The sequence below is a fragment of the Protopterus annectens genome, chromosome 16.part0 (genome assembly GCF_019279795.1).
Source record: "Protopterus annectens isolate FY-2018-M chromosome 16.part0, PAN1.0, whole genome shotgun sequence".
Lineage (NCBI taxonomy): Eukaryota > Metazoa > Chordata > Ceratodontiformes > Protopteridae > Protopterus > Protopterus annectens.
The window spans coordinates 326,964,632-326,989,348 of NC_056750.1; the positions used below are offsets into that span (position 1 = coordinate 326,964,632).

General features: G+C 40.7%; 1 protein-coding gene across 1 annotated transcript in view; it reads right to left on the reverse strand.

Moving 5' to 3' along the window:
- Positions 1-24,717, reverse strand: part of LOC122790593 (centrosome-associated protein 350-like) — a 289,372-nt gene that overhangs the window by 197,724 nt on the left and 66,931 nt on the right. Inside the window, exon 3 of the mRNA XM_044058120.1 lies at positions 10,962-11,572. Within this exon, the coding sequence (XP_043914055.1) occupies positions 10,962-11,572 (611 nt within the window). The remainder of the gene's footprint in view (positions 1-10,961; positions 11,573-24,717) is intronic.

A 24,717-nucleotide genomic window follows, 5' to 3' on the forward strand; every position in this document is an offset into this window, starting at 1 on the left:
TATTTGATATATATTTTTGTGATTGATTTTATTGCATTTTGCAATGTTAATACTATATATATTTATACATTTTTAACAATTATTGTATGCTTTAAGTTTCATGTGTTTTTTTATGCAACTACACTGTCACTTCATGTGATTTGCTTTGTTTTTACTAGTTCACATTTTAACTAATTGCATTGTGATTGGAGGGGCACTACTCAAGCAAAAGTATTTAAACTGCTGTCTGTGATTTATATTCACGTATGCAGCTAAAGAAGTCTGTGCAGAAGAAAACGTACTTGTGGATATAAGCAATTGTAATTCATCCTTGTGGTTTGCTGACTCTGAATAAACCTGTGTGCTGTACTTCGTTGGACTTTTTGTGTTGTATTTTACTGTTTAAACTTTACAAGGCCTTACTATGTCTATGGAATACCTAAAAAAAAAAATAATTTCCTTAGTTATATTCATTTGCTCACCCAGTTTTCCTGACAGTGTACTCTACAGGAAATTTTTAAAGTCTGCCAACTCATTACAAGTTGAGAATATATGCTCTCTGGTACCTCTTTTCCGCCTATTACACCTCTAACATTTGTCATCTACCCGAGGAAAATTTATTTGGAGCCTGTTTGGGGTACAACAGTATCTATGCAAATACTTCCAGGCAAAAATCCTAATCTTCTAGATTTTGTTGTATATTTAGGAGCCATACACATGTCCTCACACTGTTTCCTTGTGAATTGTTGTCTCTCTTCCCAATCATTTCTAACCTCCTCTGATTGATTACTATAGTTATTGCACAATATTTTATATTCCCTGTTAAGTATCCCTTTTTGACAGCAGCTTCTATTCTAGATTCACTTAAAAACTCAACCAGTACGATCGTTCACTTAGGATTCCCCTATCCCTTTCTCTTTGTCTATACACAGATACCAATCCTTGACAGGGATGGCAATCTCTAGCCTGCAATCCACATGTCTTCTTTGCCTCTTCCCATTCTATTACTTTTTCCCTCTCTAATTATTTGTTCCCAATACTTTGCTTCCTTTTCCAATTTCTTTCAGTAAACTGCAGCCCCCTCTTGCCTACCCTCAGTACTCCTACTTGCAGTTATCCCTATTGGCAGAATCTCTTTTCTCCATTCCTGTATTGGCTTTACTCTTCGCATACTTCCTGCTACTGTATGAATATAATATTCTGTATGACTGTTATTCTCCTCAAAGATTTCCATCCAAAATCCCACTCTTCCCTTAATTCTTGAATTACATACACCCCTGCTTCATCATCATCATCCCTTTCCACTTTCAACTGTAGCTTTCTGCTTGTGTTATGTATAAGGGCCTTAACTGTGCAGCTCTGAAGTATTCTTTCAAATCACATAATTCTAAATCTCCTTATTTTATTGGGAGGATCAACTTATCCCACTTGACTCTTGCACTGTTCACCTCACAGTCAAAATACTTCAACTACATCATTACTATTCACAACTTCGCCTCTGGTTGATATAAATATACCTGATCTCTACATAAAATTAAAGGGGATGAACACTTCTACTGGTTGCATCTTGCTATCCATATCCATAAGCAACAGCTTCCAGTTTCTCAGCGTTTGCATTATCTTTTGTTTAGTATTTTTCTACATACCCTTAGCTGCCATAAAATAATCCTTCTTTTAAACAAACTCCTAAATACTTAATTTTATCATGTCCCCATAAATATGGGTAATCCTGAACCAATTCATATATAGGTACATAATTTACAGCTATAGATTTTTGTTTTATCTTCATTAATTTATACCCCCCCCCCCAAAAAAAAAAAAACATGGAAATGTCTCAATGTTCCACAAAAATGAGATGTCCTTTTAGGAAATACATCATAAAAAGACTGTCCAGTGGTTTCCATTATCATACACACAAATCAACCCAAACTTAAAGCAAACATAAATGTAAAAATAGTTCCCAGTGTAGACAACCATAAAACTTTGAGGTTTTACTGAAAAGCTAAGAGTGCTTGCACTTTCATCTATGAATATTCAGATTATTACAAAATACAAGTCTCACTATTAACAGATAGCTAAAAACAAAAGAAGCCGAAGCCAGCCATACAAATAGTACTGAAATTAAAAAATGAAAATATAGCATTATACCAAATGGAAACGTGCCATCACTGAAGGCCTTGTCAATCAGCAAAGTACCAAATCAAGAGCAGACACAGAAGCCAAGCAGTCAATAGGCTAACCAATCAGTTAATGGCCATGGGGAGGGATAGATCTGCTTATAGAGGTTGGTTCACTTGAGAGTAGACAAAACATGTGGTACAGGAAAATGTAAAGGCCCCAGAATAGCTACAACAAGTATGCAGGGAAACAGAGACATGCTACCAGACAAGGTTGCCAAAGAAGTATCCTTGGGCGGCCAAACTATCAGTTCTAAGGATCTGAGCTGAGGAGAAGAAGCAAACTGTGCAAATCCAAACAATCTTGCACTCATGACCATCACTCACAGCACCAATCTCTAAAGAGCTCAAAGGAAAAATGAAGTACTTTCATCTAAAGGAAAAGAAGAATCCAGGCAACAAATCACAGATGAATATGGTACAGCATGGAGAGTGAGGGCACCTAGGTGGACAAAGGTGGAGATGCTGAGAGAGGAGTGCCAGGGTGGATTAAAGGGGTTCAAGGTACTGCAGGAAAAGCTCATACGCAAACCAGATTGACCAACAGGGAGTCACCTCAACTAAGGTACAGCCACCTGACAACTGACCAATCAGGACCCTTGTAATGAGACATCTGAGACAATCACAAGCAAAACAATTGCCTCACTATGAAGATAGAGTTGCTCCAATAAGATGAAAGAGGAAGTAGTAGGCAGATGAGTATAACAATGGAGTGAGCAAAGGTGGACTTGCACCATGGTCAGAGGGGACAGTGCCATCAGCTGACTCCTCAAGGGAATAGTACTGGTGTGAAGTGGTTAAGAAAACCAAAGGTAATAGAGTGTCACAAGAGGTTGCCTAACCCAGACCCTATCATAAACTTTGGAAACACCACAATGACAAGTAAGATAAAGGTGAGTGGAATATTTAAACTCAGCATTCTGTACATGTTACTACTTCAATGTGTACAGGTAACTATAAATACTCTTGGGAGCATTCCTGCCTGAAAAAAAAGCAGATAATGACTCAGTTTCCCTCAGGGCAGCTGGCACTCTATGAATGCAGTTTTATCGGTAAAGTGAATGATTACAGGTCTTGGCACCAAAATGACCTCAATCTATAAATGGCATCCTCCACACAATACTACCTAATTGTTAATCAGGAATTGAATGGATCTTATGGCAAAAAACAAAGTTACAAACAGGATACAGATAGGATGGGAACTCTGGGGGAAATGAGGAATACTGGGTGTCTGAAAACTGAGATAGTAGGGAAACTAGCGGAATAGATCAACAGCTTCAAGTACGCTGGAGGGATGGCTGAACAGAAGGAAAATCTGAACAGAGAATTCAAAGCCAGAATCAGCCAACCGGTACAGAGTGTCAGGAGTAGTGTGTGACAGAAGACTGTCAAAAAAGCTAAAAGGTAAGGTATACAAAACTATACTGAGACCAGGACTACCATATGGTACAGAAACCTGGGCATGAGGCAGAGCACTTGATAAAGTTAAGAGGTAATGGAAGTGAAGTACCTGTAGAAGAGATGAAGAAATAAGGACTTCAAAGCAGAAGTCAAAATAGCTTCAGCTGCAGAGATCAAAGAGGAGAGATTACAATGATTTGAGCATACGTGTAGGAAAGCAGATGATGATGATGTAGTGAAGATAATCTGGGACAGACAGGAAGAATGCAAGAGAAAACAAGGATGTCCAGCAAAGAAATTAATAGATTTCATGAGAGAAGACTTGCAACAATCTGGCAAGACCACTGCATAAGGTAGAAAAGTAGCAATGAACTGAAAAAGATTGTGAGAGTTGATACAACTCCCTGTCCACATGCAGGAAATGGGGAGAATGAGGGCTGATGAGGAGCATCTGGGATTGGAGCTCCAGCTATAGATGACTGGAACTATGATATGATGACCACTGAGGAGCTACCATTACCCACAGTAAGCCAATAAGTTAATAGTATCAGGACCCATTAGTAAAGTTGAGGAGCCCATTGTAATACCACTCAACTCCCTATTTTTCCAGTGTTGCTCCAATGGGGTTAAGACTGACATGGCTAGGGCTGCATGCCTGTCAAGAGCTTGGGAGACCAATAAATAAGGTAGTAAGCAGATGGTGGAAGTGAACAACCTGCCATGGACAAATGTCACTGTGGATGGCCCTGGATATTAACAGACTATGGGAGGAGGACTGAGATTAACCAATTGCCTGAATAGGATCTAAAGCTTTGCATAGAGCCTTATGGTATCTGCCAAAGAGATCTCATGGGGCTTTGTTTCCCATGTCAGACTCTAAGCTGGAGAGGTCATATGTGCCTTTACCAAATAACTCCAAAACAACTGACTGCATATTTTAACACCTATCATTAAATCAAGGAAACACATAATGGTGATGTCACAAAGACCCATGACAAAACACCTCAAACAGAAATCTGGCTACAGCCATGTTGGAAATATCTTCATTGTGGGACATGATAGGAGAGCATTTTTAGTTGCAGAATTATGTTAGCTAGGTAATACCAGGGCTGCCACTAGCCTACTATAGCTAAAAGGCTAAAACGATAAAGGTCTCCACTCAGTTTAACAGTACAACAGTATGTCACCATAGGGAAATTACACTGTGGCATTGTCAAATCACTGGCAGAGCACACTGGAAGAAGACATGTCTCCCCTATACATAAATGATTCCCTCAAAAAAAAAAAAAAAAAAAAAAAACACAAGAAGCAGTCTTGTTCCACCAAAAAACATGGGAAAGTCAGAACCACTGAAGATAGTGGAAAAGAATAATAGAAGAACTTATGGAGAAATAAAATGAAAGCCACAGACAACCAAGAAGTGAGACTAAAAGCTTCATCAAAAGCACCAAGTTCATAAATGTGACAGTTAACTGTATCCTCCAACCAGAGTGCCATGTTAAGAAAATCCAGAGAAATGCCAGTAATGTTTACAATGATTGTGAGACATGCCAGTGTGAACTGCTACATAAGCAAGAAAAATTAAATACATCCTATAGAAATACATAACTGTAAATTCATTTTTGCACAGACCAGAAATAGGATACACAAAAAGGAAAACCGGCAAGAGACAAGAGTCCACAGAAAGCCTATAAATGAAAATAAGAGATATAAATTATGGCTATGTAGATAAAATAACTGTTAATGTTTCTTTCATAGCGTCTGAAGAAGAAAAGAAAAGTATTCACTTGGAATTCAGATTTGTTTCAGCAACAACTGCAAGTTGGGTGTGCCCAGTAAATGGATGGTCGCTTATGTTTTTTTTTTTTTTTTTGTTTAACAAAACTCCAACCTTGGAATGATAAAGCAGTTAATCAAATACAACAATGTTTTTACATACAAAAAATGCAGATTTTACAAAATCAAAAATATTGTAATATGTAATAGCCCAATGTTAATACTACTAGCAAAGTTAGGTATGCAAGTCAGCATTTTCTCCCTTTTATTTTATTTTATTTTATTTATTTTAATGGCAACAGGAAATGAACTGTCATAAAGCAAGTAGCAGTAAAAAGTCTGGTGAGATACAAATACTGTCTACCTTGATATAAACTCTTAGAATAAAGCTGCCTAAAGTATATCAAGCTTTGTCAGTATGCAAAGAAATATTTTCAGAACAATTTTTTTCTTTCCTGCACCTTGCATTCCAGCCTAAAATATTCAATAGCCAGATTTCTTTTTTATGTACTGGGGCTCCCTCTAGTGACTAATTAATATAGTTACTTTTCAAACCAAAATAATTTTTAAGGTACAAATAATAAAAGTACGTAACGAGTTGTATGAAGCATTAGAAATATTATATTTCAGGCTGCTGGATGCAAATTTATAGCTAAACATATAGCAATGTTGGGAAACTGGTATTATATTCATTATATATTTTATGACTTGGCGTGTAAAAAAAATATCTATACTGAAATATACTACTGAAGCATGATTCAGGAAAAAATCACTTGAATGCTTGCACTTATCAATTAAAACTCATTAGCATTCTTTGTAATATACCTTGCTAAAAGAGCGAAGTATAAAACTGTTAATGAAGTTCGACTGCAGAATGTTTTGAGGAAATATAAACTGTTTCCATAAACCGAACCAGATACAAATTAGACCCATAAGGTGTCTTTAAACCACAGTGCCATTGTTACTTAAATATTATAACATGCATGGAAGGATTGATGGATGGATTTAATGGTGCACCTTAAGTGCTGCAAATAAAAAAAGTAATGTCTGTACTAGTAAAAGCAGTATAAAGATTAATGTTGTTCTGTACTATGCCTGCTCAATTGGCACACTAAGATAAAGTCCTATCTATGAACAGGTGTCCACAGTTTGTTTAGTGGCCCAGACAGCTGATAGAGGTAGGTGGAACAGGATTGATGTAATTTGTGAGGCGAGGTTTGGAAGCACATGCCTGAGGTGTAGCTTCCATGCCTGAATCTCCAGTGGAGACCAGAATCCCTCCACAGGAGTCCTGGCTTCAAGTGGTTGGACCACATAAGGGAAAAAATCCTGTTGGCTGCTTAATGACAGCTCTAAGTTATCTTCCACCCCAGTGAAGGGGAACAAATTCTTCAGGTGGCCAGGAAGGAAAATGATAGATGGAGAGGCAGCAGGGGATGAAAAAATATGTCAAAGTATTGTTTTGCAAAACACAGCCTTTGCAAAAAATGTACAATTCAAACATTTTCATTCTTATATTTAAATAAAACAGAAATCACCAAATTTGTTTTGCTTGCCAAGTCCAGTGAATGGAAAGATGAAGTCTTCACTGCAGTCCAAATGAACTAAAACTGATTAGTGGTGCAGGAATGCACATGCATCAGGTCACCAATAATGTAGCCGTGCAGGAATCCACATGTGCCTGTGTGACGGCATCCTATAACCTGATTTCACTCAAAGAGGGACAGATGGCCTAACTAGAGCATAAGAAGACTAGATGGATAAATAAATAAAAGCATTTTTGTTAGAAAAAAAAACAAACATTTAGTATCATATCAGTTGTAAAAGCTGAATTAAAAATATTACTAAACATACTGAATTTGTTTAACTATTAGCCTTAAAAACAGCAGCAGAGATTAACAAAATCCAACAGTGCAGTACAAGGAATGAACGCTAGTTTCATCCCTCATAATGGCTTTGCATTCATCACAAAATGTGTAATGCTACTTTGGTGCAGAATGCAAAGCAACATAATGGCATGTGACATACCAGGGAATTCCACTTCTTGGGGTGTGTATTAATAATTATAACCTGTTACGGTTCAGTTCTGAGGTCATACTACCTTTTAAATTATTGCTATACTAACTTCATAGCACTTGGTTCTCCAGCCTGGTTCCCAGCTGGGTCACACTATTCATATAGTCTGCATGACTTTCTTCTATCCACGATGGTTTTAACTGGCTGTTCTGGATTCCTACAAAATTCCAAAGATACACTATGGAATAAATTGGCAATCTCCCAAATTGCCCACAAATGTGTGTATATATGTGCGCGTATGTGTGTGTGTGAATCTGCATGTGTGTATCTTGTTTCCCAGCCTTGCACCCGGAATGTAGAAGTACAGCCTCTCTTCCCTATGAACCTGAATTGGATAAAGGGGGTATGGAAGAATGAACAAAAATTATACCTTCAACTTTACTAGAGTGAATGAACTTCCTCTGTATTTTCAACACTGCATAAAAATTATATATAGTACCAGTTAACATTTTATTAAAATTGCACAGCCTCTCACGTAACAACTTGCAGTTTTGTTTTTGAAATATTAATAAAAATATGGAAATCTGCACATCTTTAATAACATCAATTAATATCTCGTGAAATATATATGCTACTAATAGTGTTGGCTTTTCATTCTCTACATGGTATGACCTTTTGCATACTGCATTTAAGTTGCTTTTAGGTTTATTGGTTAAATAATTCAGAAAATGTACATTGTACTTGCTACTGTTCTTCCCTTCTAGAACTGTCCTCATTCATTTTTAAAGCTGCTGTCTGCTATAAATCAAATTATGGGTACCAAAGCACTGATCCACTTTTAATCTAAGTATGTCTGGGTGTCACTCTTTTTGCACAGAGCATCTGTTCCAGAAGTGAGATAGGCATCTGATAGTAACTTTGCCTTTACTGCACATTTTATACATGCGCTGGTATAGATTTAAGGTACTCGTTGTGGTATTAGTGAAGCTATTTCATTTGCAAAGACACAGGGGATCAAGGAGGATGAGGTCCTTAATGAGAAGGAGGAGTGCAACGCCTAAGGGTTGGGGGATGCTATAATGGTTAAGGTCTTTACTCCATGCACACAAGGTATAGGGTTTTATTCTCACCTCTGAAAGACAAATTGGCTAGGCTTAAAATGGCCCACAGAGGCAAACAGCATAGTACTTACCTATGAACCAAGAGGCTATGAGATTGTACTTACAGCCTTTGCTGGTAGTGTGCGATTCAAAGCCTTTCCAGTTGCTTAATACATCTATGAAGATACATCCCAAAGTGGATGTTATACTCAATAATTGGTATAATTAGGGCTATATAATGAGGGCTGATGACATTCTTCACCTGGATAATATCCTTTAGATATTAGTTGTGCTAAACAGAAGGTGTTTCTGATTACTGCTGCTATATGGCAGTTGAAGGAGAGGGACTCATGAACCCAGGTCCCAAGATCTCGGAGTACATTTATCATTTTGCAGTAGGGTATTGACTATACATTACACTGAGACAGAGTTCCTCTCTGAATACGACACTACACTTTTTAACTTTTAATTCTAATTCTTTTTCCATACACATATAGAGGTTAGTTCCTGCTGAAATGAATGGGCATCGGAGGGAGATTTAACAATAATGCCAAGTTTGCAGTCATCTGTAAACTTAGTTAACCAAAGTTCCTTATTCATTCTCTGGAGAATGGAGAAGATAATGCTGAAAAGGATGTGTCCCAGTACTGAGCTCTAGGGCAAATAACTAACTACATTTGTAATTAATGAGGAAGCACCTGCCACCTTACCTATGTGGGTTTTACTTTCCATCAGTTGAGTATCCACTTCACAATGTACTGAAATACTGTTATTGCATTTGGCTTGTTTGCAAATGCCAGTACAGGATATAATGTCAAATGCTTAGGCCATATCCAAATAAGCTGCAGGAAAAGCATGACCACTGTAAACATCTGAGTGACCTTCACAAAGAAGTTAGCTAAACTGAGTTGTCATGATCTCTCTTTGATAAAGCCAAACTGATGTGGGTCTAGCCTGATAACATTTTGAGATTACAGTTGCTGCAGGCAGATACAATGCCATTTCATGGCTTTATAACTCAGAATAGTTGGGCTAATAGGTCTGTAGTTTCACAGGTCATTATTATTAATAATAATAATACCCATTTGTTAATCAGGTAGGCCCACTGGACACACTCAGTCCCTTTTTAGGGGCAACCTGGGAGCAATTTCTGATTAAGTGACTTGCTTAAGGTCACACACTAGGGGAAGGAGGATTGAAGGAATCCAACCCTGTACCACAGGAACAGCAGCTCACAGACTTAACCCTGTGCACCACCCACCAGACAGATATTTAGAGTGGCAGTTCTTAGTTCATTATCACTGGTAGGGAAATTGTACAGGAGCATCACTACTACAGTTTATCATACTTTGGGGACACATCATGTATCAAAACTCAAACAGTTTGAAGAGGAGCTCTGCAAAACTGCAAAATGCATATTTGGCACTATTTATTAGTCATCCAAGGAAATTAATGGAAGTCATTATTTTTAGTTTTATACAGCAACTACAGTATGTAATCCTTTGTGATATTAGAAGTCGTAAGGAATTTGGGAATTTGCAGAATTAAGATAATTGTGTCAGTGCTAAAGTTTGCACCAACTCTGGTTGCTGGTATACTTATGTCTAATGGATTTTTTTTACAGGAGGGGCAAAATCCCCAGCACCATCACACTCCTGCATCTCTACATATACTAACTCAAAGATTGGACAATAGAAGGGAAAAGGAGAAACTTTCTAATGCTTACTGCTGAAGGTAAGTGTGTTGCATTTTAACATTTTTTCCCCATTCTCCAAATTTCTGTGACACATACACACACACACACACACACACACACACACACACACACACACACATATACGCATACACACACAAACACACACACACACAGTTATGGAGCATTTTGTCGAATTGTGGTTTAATTGAATGTCAGAGCATTGATTCCACTTTATTTTGCACCACTTTATCAAGCAATTTATGCAAGGAGGGCAGGCCTTGCCTATCTGCAGGATCCATCCTGATGTTTTGATGAAATGGTGTTCTATATATCATGACTGACTTCATATATGTATTAGAATGCATGAAAAAAAGGGTTTGTGATTTGCCACATTGTTGCTTTTGACCTCCCAATAGTATTCACATACACACGCGCATACACACACACACACATACACGTGTGTGTATGAGAGAGAGAGTGACAGCAGATATAAAAATGAGAAATCTATTACCTCTGCAGGACTTCAGGAAAATTCCCTTACTGTGATATAACTCAGTTGCTTCACACATTATAGGAATATCCAGATTCCTCACTGAATATATCAAAAGCAAATTAAACATTGTATTACCATTCAAATAAAACAGCAAATAGAGAGAATATTCATATTTTGCTAATTATGCTCATTCTGGATCATGTTTAACTTTGTAAAACTTTAAACTGCTTTTTTGAAGAGGTAAAACCTCTATATAATGTGGAAATCATGAAGAAGTGCATTTAATAGTAGTGTTTCTTTAAACATGGAACACAAATACAGACCTTTATAAACCGGTGGTGGTGGAGCAGCTGTAACTTTCCGAACGGTTTGTTTTATGGAATCCCGATTTACTATTTCTTTCTCTGGAACTGGATTTGATTTATTTAGTTCTTCTACAAAACTTTTTTGTTGTCTCTGTTTTCTGATTTTTGCTTTCAGTTTTTCTAGTTTATGACAAGGAGAATGTTTTCGTAAAATTTGCATTCGTTTAGCACAGGATCTTCCTCTATCAAACACAGGTGAGGGGTAGAAAGAATCCTCTGGTGAATTAAAACTTAATTCTTTATTGATATTGTCATGGTCATTTTCACTTATGCAACTTCTAGAAATAAATTCATGATATTCAGGTAATTCCCAGTCCACAGCATATTGTCTGATGAAATTTGGACTATTCTTTTTCGTCTCATACAAAACGTTGTCAGTGTTCAATGCTGAAGGGGAAACGTTTGTTAAAGGACTTCGTGATAAGCTGTGCTCTTTAATACTTGTGCTCATGGATGAATCTAATATATAGGTACAGATGTGGCTTGCTTTTCCTGTGAATATTTCATTCATATCTTCAGGGAAATAGGTCTTCTTTCCCAGGTTAAGGTAATTCTTCTTTTCTTCTGCTCTGCAATGAAAAATAATGCCAGTAATTTAGTGAATGCCTGTCTGACATACAACACCATAATAAATCAATGGTTAGGTTAATCTAACTTACTAAATCAGGATGCACTTGCTTAATTAGTGTTCCTCAAATAGCATGCTGAGTAATATCACACACTTGTAGGCTTCATCTTATAACAATGAAAAGGTGGTCATAAAACTTCTAGCAGTAAGACATGGAGTTTGGAGCACAGACACAGCTGTGCCCTCTTGGTGCGTATTTGCATCATTGGGAGGCATACTATTAACAGTATTCTTCACAATGTGTACGTATTATATTCAGCTCCTTACATCATTTCTTTTATGCATTTTCGGTCTGTGGGCACTCGCAAAGAAAAAAAAAACTCATATGTGCTGTAGACCTTGCTATGAGGAAAAATCTTCTTCAAGAGCAAGATACAGGATTCTTACTTATGTCAGTCATACCTCCTCTACTTTTTTATTCCATTTTTATTGTTTTTGCCACTTGGAAAGCATTAATCACTTGACACTCACTAGCAATATGACAGCCTATGGCGGCGTGGTGGGTGCAAGCATACATTTTCTCACCACTTTCCAACATAATTGTTTTATTGGGTCTATGTCAATTAAACAAATGCTTGAAATGTCGAACAACGTATGGTCTAGACCATATGATTGACATTTCAAGTGTCTGCAGATTGACTAACGGCGCCGTATGGTGCAGAATGGGAGAATTTCCCTTTACTGCACTGAAGTGCGGTCTCGGAGTTGGTATATTTAAGTAGGGGGGGTGGGGGGTGCAGGGGTGCTTGCTCCCCTGCTCGCATAGTTAAGGTATGTTTTTTTTTTTTCCCCCGATGGTATATTCGAACATCCAAATGTCGACCATATGGTCTCGATCATATGATATTCGACATTTGGAATGTTTGAATACATAACATAGACTGGTTTTATTAACCACAGAGTTAAAAACCTTTAGGATGCTGATGGTCCCCATTAAAAAAGTTTTAACAATTGTTAATGCTGTACGCAGAGACATGGAGAAACATGCTATACAATTCCATGGGAATCTAGCCCAAGCAATAATTAACTGGAGCAGAGCCCAGCCAAGAATACCGAACTCCTTACTCAATAATGTGATCAATTCGATAAGATGATACAGCGACAGAGGCAGTGCCCTGATGTGGTTGTGTTAATAGCCAAAGCTGCTGTTTCTCCTTGCTCTTCTCACTTACAGCTTTTGAATTTCTAGCTGCTGGCAGAGTGATAGGGGACTGTTTAGCTGCCTGCACAATTGCCAGTTAAGAGATTAGTTGATATTTCTGTGATACGTGGTTTCTGCAGAATGACAATGAATCTGTAGTTGTCACTCTAACATCAGCTCTGAGCAAGTTTAGGTGAGAACACTTGAGTGTAATGAAGGAACCATAAGACTCATCAGAAGAGGGGCAGCTTGCAAAGCCTTGTATGCTGGGTGCCAGCATTATTTGAACTAATGACTTAATCCACAATAGCAAGAGACTGTAATAAACTAAGGTTAACCCTGACAAGTTGCTTAGTGTCATTATATGGAGGATGAACTGCAGGCCAGACTATAAGTGCATATATAGCATGAAGAGTTAGGGGATGTGGCATCCCTTTATATAAAACATCTGTCGACTTGTGTAATGCTGAATAACTGTACATTAATATAAACTGTAATCTCTTAATTAGTGTAATATTTAAATGTTTAAAACTATTACCATTGCTACCTTATGCAACTTGCATTATGCAATATAATTAAGATGTGCCACTGTATCTTCAAGCTATATATTGTGTCCTTATGCTTTACGCTGCTGGAGCTTTACTCCCCTAGAGCCTGCTGAAAAAGAACATTAGCCACTCCAACTATCCCAGTTAACAAAAGTAAATAAATTCGGTATTGGCGTGCCTACTTTGATGTTTGAAGAAGATAGACTGTATGACACAAACTGCAGTTATCTATGTTTTATCAGCTATTTTGGACAGTATTAGTTCTAAAATTGACTGACATTTCAGAACAAGATATTTATACACCTGTTTGAATTAATATATGGTTTCCATTTTCAGTCATCTTGTACTCCAGCAGTACATGTGCAGGCATCTCAAATGTCCTCATTTTTCAGTTCCTGCTGTGATGATCTTGTATTAGTTACCTGATGACCAGTGTTGTAGTTTTCTGCCCTTTAGAACATCCTGCTGTTACACTAACTGGTTCTTATTTTGTTTATCTTTGTTAATGTCTGCATATGCATAAATGTATCTATAATGTCATCCTGTTCCAGAGAATTCAGTTTTGAGAAAGAAAGTATCTTTTCGGCTGTTGCTTTAAGCAACACTGTTAAAATGTAACCCTTGGTGCTATATCATCAGGGTATTAATGTAAGATAATACATTTGGAGGAAAAAGCCTTCTCTCAAACACATATGCATAACTGTGTCGGAAGAAAAGTCCTCATACCGTACAAATCAAGCAGGGACAGAAAACTAGTCTGGATAGTAAGAAAAAAATTATTGTTGCGCAGCAGTGATAAAAAAAGCCAAGGGTAGTATTGTCATCTTTGCACAGCTGTCATGCAGTACGATAAGAAAAGCAGTCTGAACTTAAGCTGAATATCTTTAAAATGGTGTGAGGTTCAGCAAGAATATAACATGACATACTTGCTGTCAGGCATACATAAACAGCACATTTATTTTCTCCCCCCAAAAGACAGTTCTGGGTGAAAAGGCTCCACAGCACATCCCAGCTCATCCTGGCCCTCACTATCTAGACACAGCACATCCCAACTCATCCTGGCCCTCACAATCTAGACACAGCACATCCCAACTCATCCTGGCCTACTCTCACTATCTAGATTAACTTTTTCTTCTTTTTTCCCCACAGTTTGTCTTGCTCTTCATTTTGTCCCAACAGTATCGGTTCATTCATATTCATTCATTCATTCAACATGCTCTATCTAAGCAAGACTGCACTTTGATTCAACTGCATTAAGCTCGGGGTTTAGCCATGGGGGGTTAGATGAGATGCATTTCAGAGTTTCTGTAAACAACCTTTTCTTCCAACAATGGCCTGAACAAAAAAAATGTGATTAAGGAAAGAAATTCAATTGTACTCTAACTTTGCTTTGTCATGCATCTTTTCAACACACATTAACTGACCAAGACTACCCTGTAATAAATAAATTATGCTGGGAGTCTGGGGGCAACTAAGCACCCCAAAGTCATGGGGTTATGTTCTGAGGTGCATTTTAGAGCATTTTGTCCAACCTTTTGATTCAATGATGACCTGTACAAAAATCATTGGCACTGAAAAGAAACTCAATCCTCCTCTTTATTTCAAGGAGGAAATAAGTTACATCCATGTTTTAATGCTTGAAGCTGACCAAATATCATTTCACAATAAACTGAAAAGACAAATGCTAGTGAGGATACCTACATCGTAACTGGAAATAGTACCTGCCTCACTACCTTCCACCTCAAAATAGGTACTCACTTTCTGTGTATCCTCCCCTGGTGTTAAACTGGGGTTAAAATTAAGGCACAAATGCCCACAGTCATATTTCAAGCTGCTGTCATATTTATAGAAAGCACTCTTCCTCATCTCTAACCCAAGAAGACAGTCACTGTCTGTGTACCCTTTTGATCTTAGACTAGAATAAAACTGAAAAAGAAAAAAAACAACAAACAGAAAATAATGTATTTGCTCTCAGACATACATAAATGGCGTGTTTATTTATTTCTTACCTTACAGATAGACACTTGTATATGCATCAGATGTTTGATTGCAATGAAAATGAACAAAAAAGATTACAATATGTAATATTGTTACTTCTAGTGACAGTACAGTACTCCTATACAAGCTAAAGCGACCCACTGTGCACCTTTCTTAAGTTTATGAGATAAGTTAAAGAAATAATGGACCACACTGTCTCCAGCCTAACACAAGATACAGTGACCCTTGAGGCTTGGGAGGAAATTTAAAACTTAATAACCCCCCCCCAAACACACACACACACACACACACACACACACACACACACACACACACACACAAAAGTCAAGAATATCTGTGTACAAGTTTGAGCATGGTTGGTTTCAGACTAGATGGGGTTCAAAGCAGAGGTGATCACTCAGCCCATGTCAAAATCCACTTGTACAACTTTGGTGTGTGGGAGCCACCATACGTTTCGAAGGTCCGAGTACTCTTTGAAGCATTTATCCCTTTTTTTTTGATAGATGACTGGTAAACTGAGCAAGTGACAAAAAGGTCTGTTACATTCATCCAGACAACCACTACCAAGCAGTTATAGCCACTTCTATATACAATTCAGACGGGTTCATGCACCTAGGTGGTGCAACACCCCCCTGTGAGACAGCTGGATGTGGACACATGGCAGGTTGGCAGTTTAGCTGCAGTGACAAATGCCTGTCGACAATTCCCTGTGGAAATGAGGAACCCCCTGCACCCTAACCACAGGTGGCAGACACAAACCCCCATAGTGATACACTCTGCACCCCCCTAGAAGCCACCATGTGCAACTGTTAGTGGAACATGTGCCTGGCATAGGATGCCAAGTGGGCATGAAAGTGGTAGTGTGAAACCTGTGTGCTGTGGGCAAAGCCTTTATTAACACAATTTGTAAAGTGATGTGTGTAGTGCTTGGTGCGTACTAAACCCAGATATAATCACAACTTGTAGAAATGTGCCACGGCACGGAGAAAATCCTGCACAACACTGTAGTCACACTTATGTTGCAAGATGTGCTTTAGGCGACGCTCCCTTACAATAGACTTCCTACGTGGTGTCACAGGCATCCCCCTCAAAAGAGACTCCCGTCGGGTATCTGTCCGGTTCTGTTCCGGTTGCAGAACAGACAGAAGGTCAGATAGCTGCAAAGTAGGGCATCCCAGTAACACCTTCAGCCAATGATGCCATGTCTCCACCTGGTTATTAGTCCGCGGGAAGTCCATGTCAGGGACATCACATACATTCCAAAACCTCAAAGGGTAGGACGATGGCAGTCATTGCTGTGCAGAGCAGCGGGATGCATACTTGTGTGGTCAGCCTCGCACATAATGATGGTCCAGAAATATGCCAATAGGCTGTGCACAGTCTGGTAAAGTAGCCACAATGTCCAGAAATGCAGGGACAATATCTGCCAGTGGTAAGAATGCCAATGCAATCAGCTTGCGGATGGCAATTGAGAAAGCAGTGTACGTACCATAGAGGGCCACAAGGTGGTGATGCTGGATCTGGCACCAAATGATCTCTGCAAAATGGAGTAGGCACCCCTTCAGAATACTCTTAGGGAATGCCTTACAGCTGGCACATATCGCTGCCATCTCAAAATCAGTCATAATATACTGTGGAGCCAAGGTGCATCCCTGTTCTGTGGTCATACCCTTCAGTATCTCCCACATATTGTTGTATGCAGACTCTGACTTCCGTGTCATGAGACAGTACACCAGGGGGACGATCCTTGCTGAGGTGGGGGTGCCAATACATCCATGTAATGTATACAGCTGGCAACATATATCAGCCCGTGTGGGGAAGGTGCCATCCCCAAGAATGATGCCAGACCTGCACAGATCAGTCAGATTCTCTGATGTTGTAAGTAGAACCAAGGAATCAGTCCCATCCATATCAGACCTTCTATGGAGGATAAAGCTGCCACTACGGAGTGGATACTGGCTGACATTAATATCCACGAGTGTTACTGGAGGTGTGGTCATGGATGCCCATGCCCTCTGCCGTACCCTGGTTATGCTACAATGCAGGGTGGCATGACAAGGCATCTCTTGTAGTACATTGTCATCCACTGTGCCTAGGACACTCTGCATTACCAGGCTTGGCAGGTCATTGCCGGTTACTGCCCTCTGCCGCAGCTCTGCTCACAGTGTAGCCACTTGGGCTATTGTTGCATCTGGGCTGTGCTGGTGTGGCAGTGATTTCAGCAGTTCTTCCCCCTCATCCTGACAAACAGTGATGGCATGACCTCTGCAGGCCTTTACTCTCTGCTCGATACAGGCCCAGTACCGTTTAGGTGGTGTTTCACACTCCAAATGGTAGAGGTATCCCTCCACTACCAGCAATTGGTTTGCCCCGTTGGCTGGGCACTGTGCTGTATCTGTTGCCAAGCTGACCGGAGCTATACAGGTACATAGATTCCATCATGGTAACGCCACTTGTTGATGGCCTCTCAGTATTCATCACGGCCAGTGTAGCTGGGAACAGGATGTAGACACGAACCTGGTACAAGTCACTATCAGACATTAGAATAGTTGCTGTACACCACCTTGTGTTGTACCCTGTGAAGTAGTGCTGCCTGCCACAGTGGCCCTGTGCAGCTGTCTGCACTCCACCTTGCTCTGACTGCCTGGTCTGCTAGGGTTTCACTATGAGCAGTTCACACAGCCATGGGGCTGACAAGTGCTTGTAGTCTGGTAGGCGTCTACACAGCTTGCTTGCAACACAATTTCTACGTATACTGCACAGGTCCCCTTTACCTCCCAGCTGTTGTTGCCGGCCAATCAGGGTGTGTGGCCTAGTCTCAGTTTCAGTGACAGAGGTTACAAAGGGAAGTTACTCTGTGTTGCACCCTTGTCTGCCTACATGGGCCTGCATACTTGTGTACCCCAGCTGCAGCAACCAATGGATGGGTTTGGTGGCCCTCGCAATACACACATGCTGCTGTGGACTGGGTGGAGGGTTGCTACCCCTGCGTGACAGTGTTCCCCTACTACAATGTTTATTTCCTGCTGTTGGGTTGGTAGTCTGTGCTTGCCCGAGTTGGCAAGTTCCCACCTGCCACTGCACTAAAGGGGCTCTGGCAGGACAGTTGCTGTCTGTTGCAGGCATGCCTATCCATCACTTTGGGTTGGTCATGTATTGGAGCCATTCACAACAGTGGTACTCACAAAGACACTGTGTCCATCATGCTGTGACATGCTTGGTTGGTGTTCAACAGGTCTTGTGGTAGCATGTACTTTCTGAGGGGTATGAAGTCTGAAACTCATCTGTCTGTTCCACTACAGTGCTGGATGGCCACATGTGTGTGGTATTTGGACTACCCATATTCTGCACAGCTCAGGGCTGCCTGTGCTGTTATATACTGTTAGGGTGTATTGGCAGGGATGTTTCTGGTGTTCTTGCTGTTTGGGAAATGTGCATGTATGCATGCTCTTCTGCAGCTACTGTGGGTTTTACTGTCTGCTTCCCCGGGAATGTTCACTGTGCGGGTTTGTGTGGAGCACTACAGGAATGTTGTTGTTATTTTCGTGCTTGTGTACATGCTACATTTATTATTGTGCTTTGTGTGGACATGTGGAGCGCTAAAGGTATGCTGCTGTTATTTCCGTTCTTTTGTTTTAGTCTTGTTCTCACCTTTGCGCAGCTGTTTCCACTGTCGGGTTGCAGCCCGCGTACCTGCTTTAGGAGTTGTCTCCATTTGTTGGTTTTCCCACCGACATGGATTCCCATGGCGTATCTCCCTTTCGGCCTCACCGCTCTATGATCTAGCAGTGCTGCAGCCTTCTAGTTTCAGCATTGTAGCTCATGGGCTTTCTTCTTGCGATCTACATGCCAGAACCCAATTCAGACATCTGATCTTGATGAAAGAGGATTACTATGTAATGTAATTTCACTTTTGTTTCAAATTTTTGCCACATATTAAAATAATGCATCTTGCTTCACATAATTATATAAGTCCTGCAAAACCAAATTAATAAGCAAATAGAAGCAGGCAAGTAATTTTCGTCCACAGAAGATAGCAATAGCAATTATACGTACCATGTCTGTGCATAGTCATCTTATTTCTCACATATGCACACTAGTCCTAAGCAGACAGTGAATGTTTAAAGTGAGAAAACGACAAGAGGGTTGGTCAGTTTCTTTCAGCCAACTCATCTCCCACATAGCAATCATAGCTACTACATCTAAGTCATACTTATTATTTCTCCTTCACAGTCCACACAAACAAGCTGCCATATGTTAAAATATTCCAATTCAAGTTGTTCCACACAAATCCCAAAGCCAGACAAATATTGTCAAAAATATCTGGTTAATCATTGCCAGCATTATTGTAAAAATAGCAATAATATTTATCTCATTGCTCCATTCCTCTCACCTCAATTGTCCACACAAATCCATAAATATTGTCAAAATATCTGATCACTGCCAGCATTATTGTGAAAACAGTAATAAAACACATCTCACCAACAATGTGACTTTCCCCTCCTCTCTGTTCAGAATTCTGCAGAATGTCCCTGCTTCTGTCCCTAGCACGTCTCTCATTGTACAAATAAAGAAAAAAATTCCTTCGTGTGCCTTTGTGCCACATTTGAGCATTGTGAGGTCTGTACTCCTGTGACCTTGCAACATTACAAATGAATGTAACTTGAATGTCAAGTCAATTAGATCACCATCACCCTGTAGCACTGGCTGTGGCCCTGGTGCATTTTCTTTCTGCAGTGAATAAGGGAACATTGCACTAACAAACAAATAAATTCATAAAATAAATAGGTAGAGAGAGCCCCTACAAGCATGACACCCTAGGTGGATGCCTAATTTACCTAGGCATAACACAAGCCCTGGGTACAGCCACAAAACTGTGATGCTCTTCCTAACCAGTCAATATTAAAAGCTGTGTTTATTTAATATTAGTCTTCAAGCTCTAGAACAGCACAAAAAACAGAAATGCTTGTATGTAGAAATTTCTTGAAATTCTGAGTACAGTACTTTTAAAATAGTGTGAAATTCAAACCTTTGATCAACATTTTGGATAGTCTATAACAATCTTAAGATGTTGATGACTGCTTTAGTACCACATCTATATGTTGTGGGTGTTTTGAGGTGGTTATCCCACCAGCAAATGATGTTTTCAATGTAGCACCAGTACCTTGGTGGAAAAACCTTAACATCCTATAAAATAATAGAGGTTTTATATATGTTACAAAGTTGTTCTTCAAATATTTATAATTTAAAAATAGTGCAGCAGACAACTCTATGATCTTTGCATTTACTTATTTATCAAGTTTTCAAGATGAAGTCATTGATTTTTTTCTGTAATTCTCTGACTTTCCATTAAAACATTTGCTTTATTGTAGAAATACTAAAATATTACATTTTTGAGCACAGACTATCCCCCGGATTTACAAAGCCCTGTAGAACGTGCAGGATTAGTCTAAGAGCTATTTTCGGCAATGTGACTGGAACAAGCTCCCGGGATGTGCACGTGAGCTCTTAGACTAATCCTGCATGGACTGAGCTCCTGTATGCAAATTATCCTCATTTGCAGGTGAAAAACATGCAAATTAGGGTAATATGCGATCCAGGAAGCTGGCAGCTGTCTGTACAGGACAAGTGCAGTGTGCAGAAATGTCCTCGGCTAGTAACAGAGTACATCTCTACAATCTACAAAACGGAGCTATGACAGCTCCAAATAAAGGCTGCATATCATTGGTTTAAAAAAAATAAACAACTTTTATTTATTTTTGCTGACTTAGCCTGTTTAAGCATAGGGCAGCAGCGCACAAACGGGATCGGGGGAAAAATAATAAAATAAACCTAAAATAAGCATTCTAACTAAAATCAGTATTCTGCCATGCAAGTGAATGGCAGGCAGAAGACAACCAGGTCAGTGAGTAATGGTTGCTAAGGGTGTAGGCTCAGTGTGGGACATGTAACTATGCATTAGCAAACAATCATATGCAAATGAGGGAAAGGTTAGTGAATCCCAGATTTTCCCAGTGTGTGAGGCAGATCCCAAGAGTGTAAGAGTATAAACAGCTGGGTGCAAGACTAGGATATAGGTGACATCATAGGGGGAGTGTCAGGCATACTGTAAGTGGATTGGAGACCTATGGCTCAGGATTGCTCCTAGCTTAGCACAGCTAAGCTAGGGGTGTGTCTAAACCTGCCTAGCACTCTTTACAAAGTGAAAGTGGGTGTGTGCACCATGCACCAGGTTTTACAGGAAGAAAAAGGAAGTTAAACCAGGAAAAAGCAGCTCTGTGCACATGTGAGCACTCCATTTGTGTGGCATGCAAACAGGCTTAAACAGAGAGGCAATGGAAAGGGAAAACTGCAGTAGGAAGGTAATCAAGGAGAACTAGCTTAGCTGACAGGTGCAATGTATCAGAATCAGCCAATTACACAGGCAGCAGACCAGCCCAGCCCAGCACACCACTATAAACTATGCAATCACCTTTCCCCCTTGTTTTTCCCAAAAACTCTGCACCACCGGTGTATACAGACAGGGAAATTTTACAAAATGAAAGCAAGAGAAAACATGTTAGGGGCTGCTTTTGCTATCATAAACCAGCATGTGCAAGAGGCTGAGGGTGGTGAGGATGTGAATGCTGCTGAGCAACCCACAGTGAGGAGACAGAGAAGAGTGTACAGACCCAGGGTAACTTACCAAGGGCTACATGAGCTGGAGATACTGGAATGCTATAGGGTGGACAGGGACATCCTACAGCAAATTGCTGAGCTGCGCCGGCCATGCCTGACACACAGAACTAACAGAGGGGAACCCATCCCAGTGGATACCAAGGTATTTGTAGGCCTAAGAATACTAGCTACAGGTACCTTCCAAAGGCCAACTGGGGATATAATGGGGATTTCACAGGCATCAGCATCCAGAGTACTCCACCAGTTCCTGGATACCATGTCAGCACATGTCAGTGAGCACATATATTTCCCCATCACTCATGAGGCGATGGCCAGCAATATGCGTCTCTTCCACCAAATAGCAGAATACCCTGAGGTAGTGGGTGCAATAGACTGCATGCACATATGCATTAAAGCACCACCAGGTGAGCGGGGTAGGGTCTACATTAACCGCAAGGGCTTCCCCTCCATCAACTTCCAAGTCGTGTGCAATGCCCAGGGCATAATAATGAATGTGTGTGCTGGCTGCCTTGAAAGCTACCATGATTCCCACATCTGGCATCTGACGCAGCTATACCAGACATTTGCCATTGGGGACATCCCACACTGTCACCTAGTGGGGGATGCAGGATACGCACTGGAGCCGTGGCTGATGACACCCATCAGAAATGCACACACATCTGAACAAGAACTCCATAATGAGGCACATGCACAAACACGAATCATAATAGAGCATGTGTTTGGGATGCTCAAGTCACAGTTCTGGTACCTGGACACATCCAGTGGAGCCTTGTAGTACTCACAAAACTACATGTACCCAAATTGTCCTTGTATGTGCCATGCTGCACAATATGATCCTGTGGAAACAGCTGCAGCAGGAACAGCATGGGGCAGGGCCACACAGCCCCCCACCAGTGCCAAGACCTGCACAGGCACAGAGTGACTCGGAGGAGGAACAACCTGAGCCTGTCCCAGTAGGCAGAAGGAGGCATACCCAGTATGCCCTGGCCTTGGCAAAGAGGCAACGCATAGCACATGCACTGACACAGTAGGGACCCAGGGAATGACACCTCTCTCTGACTCGCACATACAGTAAAAGGGATGCCAAACATGACACTATCTGTGCTCAACCATGTATAGGGAGTGTACTATGTGCATCCGACATAGGCAGCCATGCAGCACCACCCTCAATACTGAGACACCCACAAGGTAAGTGACTCACATATGCCAATTGGGGGGGCACATACCCAACAACAGTCACAGCCAGCAGGATAGGTGTAGACAAACACAAACAAATGCTGTACTATGGCCTCTGATTGAGCCCCCATGGGTAACCTCTACCTCAGGCCTACACAGACAGACTACAGCTGGCCAGCCAGTTGGATGCAAGTTGTGAAGATTAGAAAGTCAGAAACTAATATGTAGGTAGCTAAAGCTAAGATCTGAAGTACACTAGTATGCCTCTAGCCAGCACGATAGGTAAGACTACATACTGAAATGGTGTACCCGACATACCAGTACAGTCCTAGCAAATGTGTAAAAGTGTAAGGTGTGCCCCACCATCCTATGTACACTTATAGTAACAGTCAGGTGTGCCTCTCATCCCTGTGTAGAAATGTAGAAACAGTCAGGTGTCCTCCCTGCTATGCAGAAATGTAGCAACAGTCAATGCCAAATGACCGATGTATACCCTGCAGACACAGCGTGCTACCTGTTGGTGTACAACACAAAGGTCAACACCGCAGTACAAACTACCTGGACTTGATCCACACATGCAGTATAGATGGCCATACTGGGCATGCTCACACAAAAACACATGAATGCCATGTCAACTAACACCAGTGGACCAGACATATCTGGCAGTTGCAGTTCTTATTGCAGACGCATGTCAGTATGCACCACTCCTGCCTTGCACACACAATGGATAGGAATACAGACATATATGCACGGGCAACACACTATAATAAGCCAAAGGTAGACGGACATAGATGTGTGGAAGAGGGTGACTGTGACAAGGAGCCATCTGGGCCTGTCCCACCCAGCACACAGGCAAAGGGCCCCAAACACATGAGGTGCAGGTGTCACTCACTGCAGATACTAGCCACCAGTATCTGTCAGCATGACAGCGTGTTGCACGTGCCAGCTGTACAACATGACTGTACAAGGAAGTAGTCACCTAGTAGCTCTATACATGTACCTGTGGCATATGACCCCGTGTGTGCCCGCATGCGGCATGTCAACCCCTACATGAATGGGTTACAGCCCATGCACACACCATCCTCCCCATAGCAGTATCATGACAAGCCTGCTGAGGTCATCCAATGTGAAATACACCTTTGGGAGCGCTCTAGCTCAGTAATACCCATGGCGCGTGCTATTACTGTGTACTGCTGTAGTGATAAACTAGTTAGGTACTAGTCCTAACCCCAGACTTGCCAAATGTGTAAGTGTGTGTTTGTGTGCGTCTCTCTCTGTCACTGATTGTGCAGAGAGAAATGCTTTTTAGGCTACTCACACACTGTACAGTTCATATACACAACTTTGGAAAGGCTGCTGATGTCATTCACCTAGAAATACACCTCTGGGGAAATTATAGCCCAGTAATCTCAGTAGTGTGTCCTGTAACTGTGTACTGCTGTAGTGTGATAAAATAGTTAGGTAGGTGTTCTAACCCCAGACCTGGCAACTGTGTGTTTATGTGTAAATTTGTGTGTGTCTGACTGAGTAGAAAGCAATGCTTTT